Source organism: Eptatretus burgeri, chromosome 14 (genome assembly GCF_056783735.1).
Source record: "Eptatretus burgeri isolate ZD-2024b chromosome 14, Ebu_testis_v1, whole genome shotgun sequence".
Classification (NCBI taxonomy): domain Eukaryota; kingdom Metazoa; phylum Chordata; class Myxini; order Myxiniformes; family Myxinidae; genus Eptatretus; species Eptatretus burgeri.
Window position 1 is genome coordinate 59,145,258 of NC_140974.1, and position 15,755 is coordinate 59,161,012.

Consider the following 15,755-nt stretch of genomic DNA (forward strand, 5'->3'; position numbering starts at 1 on the left):
GGTGTAGTTGTTGTTGTGAAGGTAATGTTGAGGTAATATTTATTTTTTCAGATGAGATCCTGTTCTAGGCGGTGTAGTTGTTGTTGTGAAGGTAATGTTTAGGTAATATTTATTTTTTTCAGATGAGATCCTGTTCTAGGCGGTGTAGTTGTTGTTGTGAAGGTAATGTTGAGGTAATATTTATTTTTTCAGATGAGATCCTGTTCTAGGCGGTGTAGTTGTTGTTGTGAAGGTAATGTTGAGGTAATATTTATTTTTTCAGATGAGATCCTGTTCTTGGCGGTGTAGTTGTTGTTGTGAAGGTAATGTTGAGGTAATATTTATTTTTTCAGATGAGATCCTGTTCTAGGTGGTGTGGGTGTTGTTGTGAAGGTAATGTTGAGGTAATATATATTTTTTCAGATGAGATCCTGTTCTTGGCGGTGGTTGTTGTTGTGAAGGTAATGTTAAGGTAATATTTATTTTTTCAGATGAGATCCTGTTCTAGGCGGTGGTTGTTGTTGTGAAGGTAATGTTAAGGTAATATTAATTTTTTCATAGCAAAAAGACGGTTTAATTTGATATATTTAAGAAGCGAATATAAGAAGAATTCTACATTCGCTTCTCGGCTTTGCCTATTCCATATTAATTCTATAGTTTCCAAAAATGTATAGGTTTGAAAATCTCCGAAAAACTGAACGAAATTACACACTAAACTGGAGTAAACATTAAAAACCTCCACCCTCAAAAAAAAATCACACTGGAAGGTACATAGATAAGCTCGACAGGGGACTCCTCCTTCTGGCTCCACATTTATTTATCATTGTTTCCCTCTTCCTCGTACTCCGTCGCCGCCGTTAACACATTAAATTTGTTTGTGGAAGTTGTCGTCACAAGAATATCGATAAAAACTGAAAACGACGCCCCAAAAACAGCATTCACTCATTCCACAATCGCAGTTTCCACACGGAGACCGCCATGTTGTTAAGCGATGCCGAGCACTCCGTTCCGTTGGAGTGCTTGCGTGAGCGCTTAAGCCGCTTGGAGCGCGCTCTTCGAGGAACTTGGCAGCGAAACACACCCGGTTACGTACCGGACCGGCTCAATACCAGATTTAGTAAACTTTATCTCCAAAAATCCATCGTTTGAAGATTAAATTTTTATTATTACCAAACAGTTTTTTTCTTACACAATTTACGAATCTGGTAATCAAGAATACCTCTCTCAGCAAGTGTGACGTAAACACCTTTCGCCCACGTGACAAGAGACACCCAATGATAAGGCATCATTAGGCCCACGTGGTTCAAGTCACCGCCCACCCCGGTCTATATGAAACAGGGCGTGGAAGGAGCGGTTTGATTGGTGGTTGGATGAGTACGGGATTTGATTTTGGGGTTTCGGGAGTTTGGTGTTGAAAAAAAAAAAAAAACCATGAGAGAGATCGTCCATCTCCAGGCCGGCCAGTGCGGGAACCAAATCGGATCGAAGGTTTTATCATTTTTATTATTATTAATTATTTGTCTACATGGGAGTTTGTTTTTCTTTGTTGTTTTCCATTTGCTCCATTTAGTCCGGTTAGTTGTGGAGCAACAAAATACCTTCTTGGGAACTTCGTGTTGATTTTTTTTACGGCAAGATTCATTTTCTAAAAGGTCACAATCTGAGGATTTCAAAAAGTTCAATTTTCTCAACGATTTTGGAAATTATTACATCAATATTGTAGATTGTTACGTTGTGGTATTGGGAATGGAATGAATATTAATGGTGCGTGATGAACCGGAACTGATGAGGTGGAATTGAGTGACGTCAGCGCGCTGGAGGGTGACGTCAGCGCGCTGGAGGGTGACGTCAGCGCGCTGAAGGGTGTGGAGCACGAGACGCCATTAGAAAACTTGAGTTGAAGAACCGACGTTGAGGCTGACTTTGCTGCACAACATATTGGCGACAAGGACTGATCACCTTGCTCTTGCACCACCTTGCTCTTGCACCACCTTGCTCTTGCACCACCTTGCTCTTGCACCACCTGCTGCCTTCTTATCAAGTCTGGGTGAGCCTGCGTTACCTTTTACCTCGTGGATGCGCATGTTTGAGAAGTTCATGCTGATGGTAAATGACATCACACTTTCTGATGTGAGGAAGCGCACATTGCTTATACACTGCCTAGGAACTGAAGGGCAGCATTTATTCTATACTTCACCAGTTGATGAAAGCCCCTGTAATGGTGGGAGAAATCGAATTGGCCGTGGTGGAAGTAAATGCGATTATGTACGACGCGTCGACGTCCTTTTCAAGATTTAAGTACAACACCAAGTGCCAGTGTGGGGCAATACAGATAAGACTTGACACCATCCACAGGGACACATGAAATGAACCTGCAAACCCAAAATTTTCACAAGGTCGACAGGTACGCCAAGAGAGTACTTGTTATCGTTGTGGATCTGCAATGCACTTGGCCAAATACCCAAGATCCCCTGCAAAAAGATGTAAATTGCAGGCAGTGTGGCAAAAGTGGGCATTTTGCTGAAGTATGTCGCAGTAAAGACCACAAATACCCAAGTGTGGGAAGTGCCTGTGCCGGTTGTGACTGTTATAAGCATAAACACACAAGTCTCTGAACCAATTGGAGGGAACCTATTTTGTGATGTCAGTCTTTGCACATCTCATGGACAGGCAAAGCTCAGCTAAATTGCTGGTGGACACAGGTTCAGTTGTTTCTATACTTCCAGTCTACCTTCCTGGAGCATTTCAAGCAAGAATGCACTTCTTGCAGAACCAAAATTACATTTGGTGACTTAACTGAAAAAAAACCCCGATCTCTGTAGTTGGTTGTCTTCAAGTACAGGTGTGGCACAACCATATTTCTATGCCTGCTGATTTCTTCATTGTGCCTTCTGGAACACCTATACTTGGCATGGACCTCTTCACTGCTCTCGGACTGAATATTGTTAGCCTCCGCCATCGAAGATCGGAGGTTACTGTTTTCATCCCTTTCTGTTTGTTTGTTACTTACGAAATCTAAAGATTTCGTAAGTATATTGATGCCTTCCGTTTCTGTTTGTTTGTTTGTAGGCACAATAATTCGAGAACAGAAAAAGCTACCATTGTCAAATTACACCACGTGATTCAGGAGGGTGATGGCTAGTGCTGATTAGATGTTGCTCAAAATCGGTCAAAGGTCAAGGTCACGGTGAGGTCAAATATTTGATTTTTGATGGTTTGGTACAGATAACTCGAACGGAAGAAGCTACCAATGTCAAATTGGACCACGTGATTCAGGAGGGTGGTGGCTAGCGCTGATTAGATTTTGGTCAAAATCGGTCAAAGGTCAAGGTCACAGTGAGGTCAGGTCAGGTATGGGAGCATGTGCCAGAACAGCGCGTCGCTGCGTCCACTTTCTGCCGGTACTCCAGGGGCCTCCGTCTGGCCATCCCCCAGGCAGATGCCAGGCCCATCCCCATCTCCTTGAGATGATGGTCAACCTGCTGCAACCATGAGGCACGTGGTCGGCCCACTGGCCTCCACCACTCATGAGACTCCCTCGCTGAGAGAATCTGATGAGCAGGATCAGCGTCAGGAAAACGAGCCACATGTCCATACAGCGGCAACTGACGCTCACGGACTCTGCAGGTAACAAATCTCATCCGAGTCTCTCTCAGCAACCGCTCGTTGGACACAAAATCCGACCAGCGATAGCCAAGGATTGTCCGAAGACACCTGGTACCAAAGGAATTAAGTCTCCGTCTCAGATCCTTGGTCAGAGTCCAAGTCTCGCACCCATAGAGCAAGACTGGAAGTACCAAGGACCTGAAGACTCGGACTTTCGTCCTGCCGCACAGGTACCGGCAGCGCCACACCCCATGATCCAGTGAATCCATGACTCCCCAGGCCCGACCCAGACGTCTATTGACCTCTGACTCTCAGCCAGCAGAGACATGAATATCACTGCCAAGGTAAGTGAATCTCTCCACGACCTCAACATCCTCACCACAAACAGACACAGACAGGACAGCAGCATCCAAGATGTCACCGAAAGCCTGGATCTTAGTTTTGACCCAAGAAACCCGTAATCCCAACGGCTCCGACTCCTCATTCAGCACCTCGAGGGCCCCCAAGAGGATGTCTAAAGTCTCCGCAAAGATGACTGCATCATCTGCAAAATCAAGGTCTGAGATCTTGACATTCCCAAATGACGCACCGCAACTTGATCTCTCCGACATCCTCCCTAGAATCCAGTCCATACAAGTGCTGAAAAGTGTGGGGGCAAGTACACATCCCTGACGAACTCCAGTAACAACTGGAAATAAGTCAGAGATGGTACCACCACATCTCACAGCACTCTCAGTACCAGAGTAGAGTTCAGACATCAGATCGATCAGTTTTGGTGGCACCCCACGAAGACCAAGAATCCTCCAGAGGACATCCCGATTCACTGAATCGAACGCTTTACAGAGATCAACATAGGCTGCAAGCAGCCCCTGCCGAAACTCTCGTCTGCGTTCGGTGAGGACACGAAGTGCAAGGATACGGTCAATCGTTGACCTCTTTGGTGTAAAGCCTGACTGCTCTGGACGCTGGTGCTCAAGGAGATGGTGGCGAATCCTATCGAGAATTATCCGAGCAAAGACCTTGCCCGGCACTGAGAGCAGCGTCACCCCTCGGTAGTTGTTGCAGTCTTGGCGATCACCCTTCCCTTTCCAGAGAGGGACAACAAGGCCCCTCTTCCAGCCAGTTGGGATGATGCCTGTGTTCCAGGCAGAGCACAAAACTGCATGCAACGACACGAGTGCAGCATTTCCACCAGCCTTGAGAAGTTCAGCATGGATGCCACAGATCCCTGGAGCTTTGCCCCGTTTCAACTGGTTCACCGCAGCCCGTGTTTCCACAAGCGAAGGTGGACCGGACCACAGTTGATTTGAGGGTCAGCAACAGGGATTGCAACACCCTTGACGTCCAACTCGACAGCTGGGGGATCAGCCTGGTACAACCGCTCAAAGTAACCGGCCCAGCGGGCCTTCACTTCAGACTCCTCTGTCAAGAGCCTACCACTCTCTGCTCGAACTGCAGTGCTCCGAGGGATGGGCTTGGATGAACGTAATGCGCGAATTCCCCTATAAGCGGGACGAGAATCACCTGTCCACAGGTGATGCTCTACTCCTTCACAGATTCCTCGCACATAGGCCTCCTTGTCCACCCTCAGTGCACGTACAGTTTTACGCCTCAGCTCCCTGAACAGCTCAGCTCTGCCATTCAGCCTGGCCCTGCGACTCTGGTCAATGGTATCCAGTGTCCCTTGAGAGACAAAATTCTTCTTTGCCCTGTGGTGAGCTCCAAGACATCCACCGGCAACATCAAGGACGGTGGTCTTGAAGGCGCTCCACAACTCTTCAGGACCCCCCAAAGCACCCAGACTCCCCAAGTGTCCACTCAGCCTGTTCGCAAACTCCTCAGCTACTCTCTCATCCCTGAGCTTGGCAACATCCAGCCTAGGCTAGGATGGTACCATTCTCCAGGATTTAAGGTGCAGCTTTAGAGTTGCTACAACAAGCCTGTGGTCAGTATTGAGGAACTGAGCACTCCGGTAGACCCTGCAGTTCTGGATCATCCTCCAACGACCGTCAATGAGGACATGGTCAATCTCCTTTGCCACACCGCCAGCGTTGGAATACCAAGTCCAGCGATGAGCTTGTGGGCGCTGAAACCATGAACCAGCCACCCTAAGTCCATGACTTCTTGCAAAGTCAAGAAACTTAGTGCTATTCTGGTTCATAGTTCCTGACCCATGGGGACCAACACACACCTCATAACCATTCCTATCAGTTCCAGACTGAAATCCATCAACACTAAAAGTGTATCTCGTCTGAGGCACTGAACAACCACAGACTCGAGTGTGGCGTAGAATGCATCCTTCACGGTGAGATCACTCGCCTCAGTCGGAGCATAAACAGAGACCAGGGAAATGACACCTAAGGAGTGACGAATCCTTTGTCTCATAATACGCTCGTTGACCGGTGTTACCTCAATTATCATTGGGGTCAGCTTATTGGACACAGCTACAGCAACTCCTTGGGTATGGTAACCATCAGAGCGACCAGACCAATAGTAGGTGTAACCACCCACCATTATCTCGCCGCAATCCGGTCTCCGAACCTCAGAGAGAGCTGCAATCCCGATGTCCAAACGCTTGAGATCAGATGATAACAGAGACAGGTGATCATCCTCTTAGGGATAGGACATTCCAGGCACCCACCCGAAGGGACCTCCTCAGGTTAACCCAAGGAGACCGCCGTCTGGTGGACGACACCTCAGCACCACTCCGACACACTCTCCCGCAATCTGACCCAGGGATGTTACCCCGTGGTTTCCCTCCTATCATCAAAGATTGGGGGACCCGAAGGCTTTGCCCCAATCCCGTCATCCGGTGAGCTGCCTTGCGAAGGGAAGCTGCACAGGAGGTACTCCCACGGAGTGGATTTTCAGATTTTTTTTTTGCGTTTTTGCGTTTTGCGGAATGAAGGGTTTTACGGTGGCCGGAGTGCAAATCCTGCCACCAACCTCCTAATAAAAAAGTAACCCAACTGCAGGAGGACGTCTGCAGGCACAGTTGGGCACTAGATATAGATGGCCGTTTGCTCACAAGGAGCTCCTCCGCCCTTTGACAGGTTTTGTTTTTAATCCTGCTGGGTGTCCATATCCAAACACCCCCTCACCAGAAAACCTGGTGGGGGAGACGGTTTAGTCGCCAACAACCCGACCATGGAACAGGTTTACATGGTACCTGGAGCAGGTCACAGATCGAACCTGACCTGACATGAAGAGGACAGTGAGGTCAAACTTTCAAAACATTCGATTTTTGATGGTTTGGTACAGAATCATCGTAGAAACTTCTTGTTTGCTTTACTACCTTCTCGAGAGACAGCTTTTATTAGACAAGGTCAGAGGTCAAGTCGACGATTTCGTAAGTACCAGTCTATGACTGCTTGTTTGTTTGCTATCTTGCCAAAAACGAAGTTTTTGCAAGATATGTTGGTCAGCTTGTATGTTTTTTTTTTTTTTTTTTTTTTTTTTTTTTTTTTTTGGTCTGTAATCACGTATAAATCACTCTGCAGAGCACAGTTATCATTGGAAATTTTTGTAACTTCGCATATCAGAGGCCTATAGAGGTCCCTTTCAGCGCATAAAATTTTGAAGGTCAAGGTCACTGTCACAAATCAGGGGAGTCGCCGAAACCCTTATTTTTTGAGTAATTTTGATCGGATCGTCTTCAAACTTCATGGGAATATAGTTCATGTTCTGGCGCTCAGCTGATTAATTTTTGGTGGCGATTGGCCTTGACCTTCATGGTTAGCGCCAAAGGTCAAACATATTTGACCCCAAGGTCAAATTTTCAAGTTTTAGGAACCATATCGTGTAGTGCCTCAAATTGAACACCTCGATGAGTGCTTTCTAGATATGTCAAGCTTGAGACATTATGACGTCATTTGGTGACGTTATGAGGCAAACGCATATTTTTCATGGTTACTCTGTATAGTAGAACGATTCTCATCGGAATCTCTCATCGGCAGATATTCCTCAAGGAGTCGCTCCTCGTGGACAGCAGCTCTGTTCACCTCAGTGTGACCTTAAATAAGTCACACGTGGTCACCTTTTGGCAAGATACGGGTCACCCTGCGGGTGACATTGGTTTATTTGTTTGTTTGTTAACCTCCGCCATCGAAGATCGGAGGTTTCTGTTTTCACCCCTTTCTGTTTGTTTGTTTGTTTGTTTGTGAACAGTATTACGGAAAAACTCCTCGACGGATTTTGACGAAACTTGGTGGGGGGGGGGGCGGTTAGGTATGGTCCAAGGATCATGCCATTAGATCTTGGACTTTGTCCCCCCCCCTCCCGAAAAAAAAATTGTTAGAAATTTTTGCCACTCTTTTCAACAAAATTTCGATTTCTTTTTTTTTTTTTGCATTTCTACATGTTTTAAGTGATTTCCACCCCCCCCCCCCAAAAAAAAATGTTGGAGAAAAGAACTATAACTGTCAGCATTGTTGACATCATATTTAATGAATGAGATATAAGGTTCACTTGAGTGACCCAGCAGTATTGGCGGCGGAGGTTTTGCACTCTACCGAGTGCTCCCCCTCCAGTTAATCCTGCATCAGTGTTAAATACCTCTGTGCATCAGACATCTAATGCTAACGTCACTGGAACTCTCGACTACGCAAACTGATTTGTACACAGAGTGAAGATGAGGCCCGATGTGGTGCCAATCCAGCAGAAGTTTTGCTGTCTGTGATGCTGTCTCGCAAGAAGTGAAAATGCTTGAAGCTGGTATCATTGAGAGGATTGACTCTTCCGAATGGGTTTCACCTATTGTCGTTGCGGGTAAGAAAACAGGAGGTTTTCGACTGTGCGTGGATCTTCGTGAACCCAATAAGGCGATCGGAAGAGAGTCATCCACTCCCACATATTGAGGAGGTATTCGCAGAACTTTGGGGAGCGAGAATGTTCTCCCCTCTTGATCATCAGAGTGCATGCCATCAAGTGCCCATGCATGAGAAAAGCAGAGACCTTACGGTTCTCATCACACACGAAGGACTTTTCTGTTTTTGCCGTGTTCCTTATGGTCTTGCTTTTGCTCCCAGTGCATTCCAGTGAATGATGTCACAGATCTTCGCTGGCCAGGAGGGCATGCAGTGTTGCCTGGATGACACAATTGTGAATGCTTCGTTTCCTGAGAAACATGAGGAACGTGTTCAAGCCGTTTTTATATCGTATTGATCAAGCAAGCTTAAAACTGCATTACGACAAATGTCATTTCAGGAAGGCTGAATTTTCTTTTCTGGGTCACGTGATCTCAGAAAAGGGCATGAGCCCAAACACCGAACATGTGGTGGCAGTAACACGAGCACCACCCCCAAGGGATGAATCTGCTCTGCGTTCCTTTTTGGGTTTGACTTCTTGGTACTCCAAATTGTGCAACAGTCATGGAGCCACTTCGTACCTCATGGTGCAAGGATGCTGACTTCTCCTGTACCGAGGCTGCGCACACTCAATTTGAAAGGGTAAAAAAATTGATTGCTAACAGCCCTGCACTTGCTTTGTTTGACCCTACTCTGACCACCATTGTGACCACAGACTCGTCTGATTATGGACTTGGAGCAGTGCTCACTCAAATTAATGAGGACTCTACAGAGGAAATGGTAGCGCTGGCCTCATGGATGCTCACAGAATGTGAACGCAAGTACTCTGCAGTGGAGAAGGAAGCACTCGCCTGTGTCTGGGCAATTGAGAAATGGCGTGCTTACCTGTGGGGTCGTAAATTTATCCTGCGTGCAGACCACAGTCCACTGACCACACTTCTGTCTTCAAAATGTCTTGGTTGAGCTGGAATGAGAATTGCACGTTGGTCTGCACGCTTATTGTCGTTTAACTACGAAATTGTGTGCAAACCTGGCCATCAAAATGTGACTGCAGACTGTTTATCACGGTCACCACTCCCCATGACAGAGCCTTACCACAAACCAGATGTAGAAATGGTGGCTTTCGTGTCCGGTGACTGCGCTGCTGTACCTGTGGAACAATTCAAGGAAACTTGCAGTCGATGCCCTATTCTACAGAAGGTGTGAGGATATGTCTCCAGAGGATGGCCTTGCAATGTGAAGGGCATTGACCCAAATGTACTTCCCTACTTTCACATTCAGAACTTGAGGGGGAGCACTCGGGAGAGTGCAAAACCTCCGCCGCCAATACTGCTGGGTCACTCAAGTGAACCTTGTATCTTATTCATTAAATATGATGTCGACAGTGCTGACAGTTATAGTTCTTTTCTCCAACATTTTTTTTTTGGGGGGGGGGGTTGAAAATCACTTAAAACGTAGAAATGCAAAAAAAAAAAATTCCCTAAATTTTTTTTGGGGGGGTAACAATTTTTTTCGGGGGGTTGGAAATCACTTAAAACGTGTAGAAATGCAAAAAAATTCTCTAAATTTTTTTGGGGGGGGGTTGGAAATCACTTAAAACATGCAGAAATGCAAAAAAATTCCCTTTTTGGGAGGGGGTAACAATTCTTTTTGGGGGGGTTGGAAATCACTTAAAATGTAGAAATGCAAAAAAAAATTTCTCTATTTCTTTTTTGGGGGGGGGGTTGGAAATCACTTAAAACGTGTAGAAATGCAAAAAAATGAATTTTTCTCAAACAATTCTTTTTGAGGGGGTTGGAAATCACTTAAAACATGTAGAAATGCAAAAAAATAAAAATATTCTCAAACAATTTTTTTGGGGGTTGGGGTTGGAAATCACTTGAAACATGTAAAAATGCAAAAAAAAAATTCTTTTTGGGGGGGGTGGAAATCACTTAAAATATGTAGAAATGCAAAAAAAAAAAATTCTCTAAATTTTTTTTGGGGGGGTTGGAAATCACTTAAAACGTGTAGAAATGCAAAAAAAAAAATTTTTTTTGGGGTGGGGGTAACAATTTTTTTTGGGGGGGGATTGGAAATCACTTAAAACATGTAGAAATGCAAAAAAAAAAATTTTGGGGGGGGGTGTGGACCAAGTCCAAAATTTAATGGCATGATCCTTGGACCATACCTACCCCCCCCCCCCACCAAGTTTCGTTGAAATGCGTCGGAGTTTTTCCGTAATACTGTTCACAAACAAACAAAGGGGTGAAAACAGTAACCTCCATCCATCTTCGAAGATGGCGGAGGTTAATGAACTGGCTGTGCAAGAGGATTACTTGATTTGGGGCACTCACTGTGTGATCGTGCCGACAGAACTTTAACCCAAGTGAATCCAGCTTGCCTATGATATGCATCAAGGTATTGTGAAGGCTAAACAAAGGCTGCGTGACCTCTACTGGTGGCTAGGGATGGACTCCCAAGTGGAAGTTGCAATGAAGTCGTGCATTACTTGCCAAATGCATGAAAAGCAGCCGTCACTCGGGTTCCACCTTTGCAACCAGTTCCGCTTCCTAATGCTGCTTGGGAAAAGCTTGCCATTGATATAGTGGGACCACTTGATAACCAAATGGACTGCCGCTATGCCATTACCTTAATTGATTATTTCAGCAAATTGCCAGAAGTGGCCTTTACGTCTCGAGTAACATCCGCTACAGTATTCAGTCGTGAAGGAAATCCGTGGGAACTTATCTCTGACAATGGATCTGTTTGCTTCAACTGAGTTTGAAACATTCTTGCAGGAAAGAAACATCAAACACTGCTGAAGTTCTACATATTGCCCACAAGCCATTGGGGAGATGGAATGCTTCAACAGAGTGTTTTAGGACTGTTTACGTACTGCAAACCTTGAAGGGAAGTCCTGGAAATCATTCGTACTTGACTTTTTGCAAATGCATTAAGCTACAAGACGTGCAACAACTCATTAGACCCCTGCTGAACTTCTACATGGACGTACATTGCACACAAAGTTGCACATTGGGGGAGTCCAATCACGTCTTGCACGTCAAATCGGTGTACCTGCTGCAAGACTCGAGTATGAGACGCTGTGTTCAACAGAAACAAGAGAAGTCTAAACGATACACAGACAAGCGTCGGGGAGCGAAACCTTCCACCTTCCAATGTGGTTCTTTTGTGTGAGTTTGGAAATCTGGTCTTCAGCGGAAAGGGCAAAACGAGTTTACCCAACCCCTCAAGATCAGTGAACAGAGAGGGCCTGCTCCCTGCAGACTGATGGGAAAGTGGGAAATGCAATTCATCTTGCACCTGCAATTCAGACCTCAAATGGAGTTGTTGTTGGAAGTATTGTTGCAGAAATGGGCCCTTTTAATGGGTTATTAAATATAGGATTGGCCCAGATCCCCCCCTGAAATGCCTGTTTAGCCAGGTTGTTTGGTAATCGGACGTTACATGTGTCGGGATGTGTAGCAGGCTGTCCAGTGTTCGTACAGTGGTGGTGTACCGAGAGGCGCCTTGCTTCTTTTTCCTTCCCCCTTCTAACTAGCCCCCGCCCAGCACTCAGTGTCTGTCGGCGAGACGTGTCGGCAGCCCATTGGTGGAGAGCAGCTGCGGACTGGAGGGATGGACCAATCACGTATCCCCGGAGGCGTTCCAGAAGAGGGGCTGAACGTGCCGAGGCTGGTGCGTGAGCGGTGCGACAAAAGGACGACGCCGCCATCTTGCCACGCGGCGTGCTCGAGCTTGGGCGCTCTAATCCGTTGACATCTGCTTCTCTCGAGCCGCATTCGTGCCTTTGACACTTTCCCTCGTCCATGAGGCATCACTAAGTACTCTGTGTCTTGTCTGCATGTTGTCTAAGGCTTATCCCGCTGGGTCACGTGATCACGTCACGTCTAAGTCACGCTGGTTCCCTTTGGAACCCATATCCAAAGCTCCCTAGTTACGAGTGGGTTATAGATTAGTTATAACATTGTCATGAATGCTTTGCTTGTGTCGTGTTCCCTGATGTGTCCCCAATAAATCTGGCTGAGTTGTATGAAAAATGCCGCCTTGAGTTTATTCGTGCCATGCTGAGGAACAATCGGCTCTTTGTATTTAAAACCAAACGGGCTACGAACTGGCAGACTTCGCTCGGTCTCTGACAAACCCAGTCTGAAGCCGGGATCTATTTCCCCAACTGGTACGGCCCGGTGTACGTTGGTATCGCGACCCGAGACCTGTGCCGAACGAGCCGGCATTGTAACCCCGTAGACGGCGGTGCTGTTATGTGAAGCCGAACCTTCAACATTTGGCTGTCAAGAGTCGGGTGCAAATCCCGCTATCGTCGCATCTATAACAGTATGACAGATTCTGAGGACTATAGGGCACACAGCCCTGTCCAACAAATGCCTTCACAAGTTTTTATCCCAGGTGTTCGTCGTGGGACTTGACATAATCAAGCCCCTGAATTGACCAAGGACTTTGTCATGTGACATGTTGCCTTGCATTACATGCTTATATTTTTTTGTGTGTGTGGGGGGGGGGGTGTTCATTTCCAGTTGTTGTTTTCATTAAAAAAAAGGGAAATGTGGAATTGGTAAGTTGCAGGCTGGAATGTACATGTCCTTCATTATCCACATTTGGCATGTTTGATTCCTGATGGCTATGTTGGGACTCCTGTTTGCTGTCCATTTTTAGCCAACCTTTCACCTCTACCCTCCTTCCATCCCCACCCTTTAGTTCTGGGAAGTTATCAGTGATGAACATGGAATTGACAACACTGGCACATTTCAAGGAGATTCTGACCTCCAGCTTGAAAGGATCAATGTTTACTATAATGAAGCTTCTGGTATGACGTATGTTAACCTTGCAAGTACATAAAATAGCAACTTGGACCAAAAAAAGAAAAGAAAATGTATATCTGTATGCAGTTTGAACTGCGGATCTGCACATCATATGTGTTCAGATGGAACACCCAATGAGCCATCTCAGAAAAAATTCCCCCCCTCCTCTCCCCTCAACTCTTCAGGAGGGAAATACGTTCCTCGGGCCGTCCTTGTAGATCTGGAGCCAGGCACCATGGAAGCTGTACGGTCTGGAGCCATCGGACAAATGTTTCGACCAGACAACTTTGTTTTTGGTATGTTTGACTGCTTGAGTAATTGTCTATCTGCAGTTTAAGCGAATGCTCCATTAAGTAATTGTAAGTTGTATTATTTATTTATTTTCTAGCCGCTTGAAAGTTTCATTTTATTTTGTTGGCATCGACTTGTTTAGTTTTCTACTTGTTGATAGTTGAAGATATTTAATTTTGACAGCTTGAATATTTTGTTTAGCTCAGAGTGGTGCAGGAAACAACTGGGCCAAGGGTCACTACACTGTGGGTGCTGAGCTTATGGACTCTGTCCTGGATGTGGTACGGAAAGAGGCAGAAGGTTCTGACTACTTGCAAGGTTTTCAGCTAACTCACCCTCTGGGGGGTGGTACGGGGTCTGGTATGGGTACGCTTCTCCTCACCAAGATCCGTGAAGAGTACCCGGATCGTATCATCAACACCTTCAGTGTGGTGCCCTCCCCTAAAGTCAGTGACACCGTGGTGGAGCCTTACAATGCGACATTGTCAGTACACCAACTGGTAGAAAACACCGATGAGACATTCTGCATCGACAATGAAGCCCTGTACGATATCTGCTTCCGTACCCTCAAGATGAATAATCCAACTTATGGAGACCTCAACCACCTCGTGTCTGCGACAATGAGCGGAGTGACCACATGCCTGCGCTTCCCCGGACAGCTCAATGCTGACTTGCGTAAGTTGGCCGTCAACATGGTTCCCTTCCCACGACTACATTTCTTCATGCCCGGCTTTGCCCCACTCACGTCTCGTGGTAGTAAGCAGTACCTTGCACTCACTGTTCCTGAGCTCACGCAGCAGATGTTTGATTCCAAGAACATGATGGCCGCTTGTGACCCACGTCATGGCCGCTACCTCACTGCGGCAGCCATTTTCCGTGGACGGGTCTCGATGAAGGAAGTGGACGAGCAGATGTTGAACATACAAACCAAGAACAGCAGCTACTTTGTGGATTGGATTCCAAACAATGTAAAGACTGCAGTGTGTGACATCCCACCACGTGGTCTCAAAATGTCTGGCACATTCATTGGGAACAGCACGGCCATCCAGGAACTGTTTAAGCGCATTTCAGAGCAGTTCACCGCCATGTTCCGGCGCAAGGCCTTCCTTCACTGGTACACTAGCGAGGGCATGGATGAGATGGAGTTTTCCGAGGCCGAGAGCAACATGAACGATCTTATTTCTGAATACCAACAATACCAAGACGCCACTGTGGAAGAGGAGGCTGTGGATGATTTGGAAGAATATGAAAATTGAGCAATCTATCTCCTTTCATTTCCTACCCCTTCAATCCAAAACAAGTTTTCAGTTTTGTTCCCCTCTAAATGGTAAAATTGTCGACACACAACCGAAAATACAAATCTTTAAACAAAATGGATTCCAATCTATTTTGAGTTTCTTTTCAGCTTGATTTCTTTCTGAGATTTTGAGTTCAGGTAACGTAAGAGCTGAAAGTAGTTTTTGAAACTTTCATTCACTGTGCGGTTGTTGATGGAGATTGAGCATTTTGTTTGTATTGAGATTGTGGTTTCGGTTTCTCTCGTACATTAAAGTGCTTTGAAGCATCATCTCTGCTGTACCCATTGAATTTGCACGCAATGAACTTTGACACAGGCTAGCGGCACACAATGGTTCGTTGTAGTTCGTGAGGCTTTCCAAATGTCCAGATTGTAACTGTGGGCGCAAGAAGAGCAATCATGGGATGCCGAGCGTCCTAGGTGATGTAGATGCATCTGAAATCGCTCCCTGTCTCTTTGTTAATGGGTGAGGCTCGCTCATAAGGCTGCATTATCGAGCTGTCGCAATAATGGTTGCTCTGAGATGAAGCATCCCTTGTAGGATGTTGGTGTGTCAATTTTTTTTTTTCTCCCTCTGAAATAAAACTCAAGTTAAATGACAGGCTGACCATAGAGTCTGGAAATGTAGGCAAATATCTATATATTAATACTGAAGGACCAATTTTGTGCTCCTCCTGGCGGTCGTGTCATTTTTCTCTGTGCTGTGACCTGGACTGAAAGAAACTTCGTACCTGTAAGAGTGCATCGCACATCGTGACAATAGTCAAACTTCAACTCTGAAGCAGAATAAACACTTTTCGTTTGCATGGCGATGTGTGACGTCACCGCTGAGGCGTAAGGACATCATGACATCATCGGTCATTCGGTGACGTCATTACGTCCGTCATCGACAGACCGTTACCGCTGAGAGGTGTAATTCCACTCCTCGAAAATAGCGTCTGCAATGTAAAACCCTCT

At 46.1% G+C, this 15,755-nt stretch overlaps 1 protein-coding gene across 3 annotated transcripts; it reads left to right on the top strand.

Moving 5' to 3' along the window:
- Window positions 1–1,295: 1,295 nt before the first annotated feature.
- On the top strand, window positions 1,296–15,068 carry LOC147013335 (tubulin beta chain-like). 3 transcript variants are annotated; one of them, XM_085855069.1, is made up of 4 exons: window positions 1,296–1,467; window positions 13,107–13,215; window positions 13,396–13,506; window positions 13,703–15,068. In XM_085855069.1, the coding sequence occupies exons 1-4, from the start codon at window positions 1,411–1,413 to the stop codon at window positions 14,755–14,757; spliced, it is 1,332 nt and encodes a 443-aa protein (XP_085711195.1). In that variant the 5' UTR covers window positions 1,296–1,410; the 3' UTR covers window positions 14,758–15,068. The 3 variants fall into 3 exon arrangements, with proteins under 3 accessions (XP_085711195.1, XP_085711197.1, XP_085711196.1); XM_085855071.1 differs by lacking the exon at window positions 1,296–1,467 and adding an exon at window positions 1,874–2,026 and having other exon boundaries at window positions 13,107–13,222; XM_085855070.1 differs by lacking the exon at window positions 1,296–1,467 and adding an exon at window positions 1,875–2,026.
- Window positions 15,069–15,755: the final 687 nt, after the last annotated feature.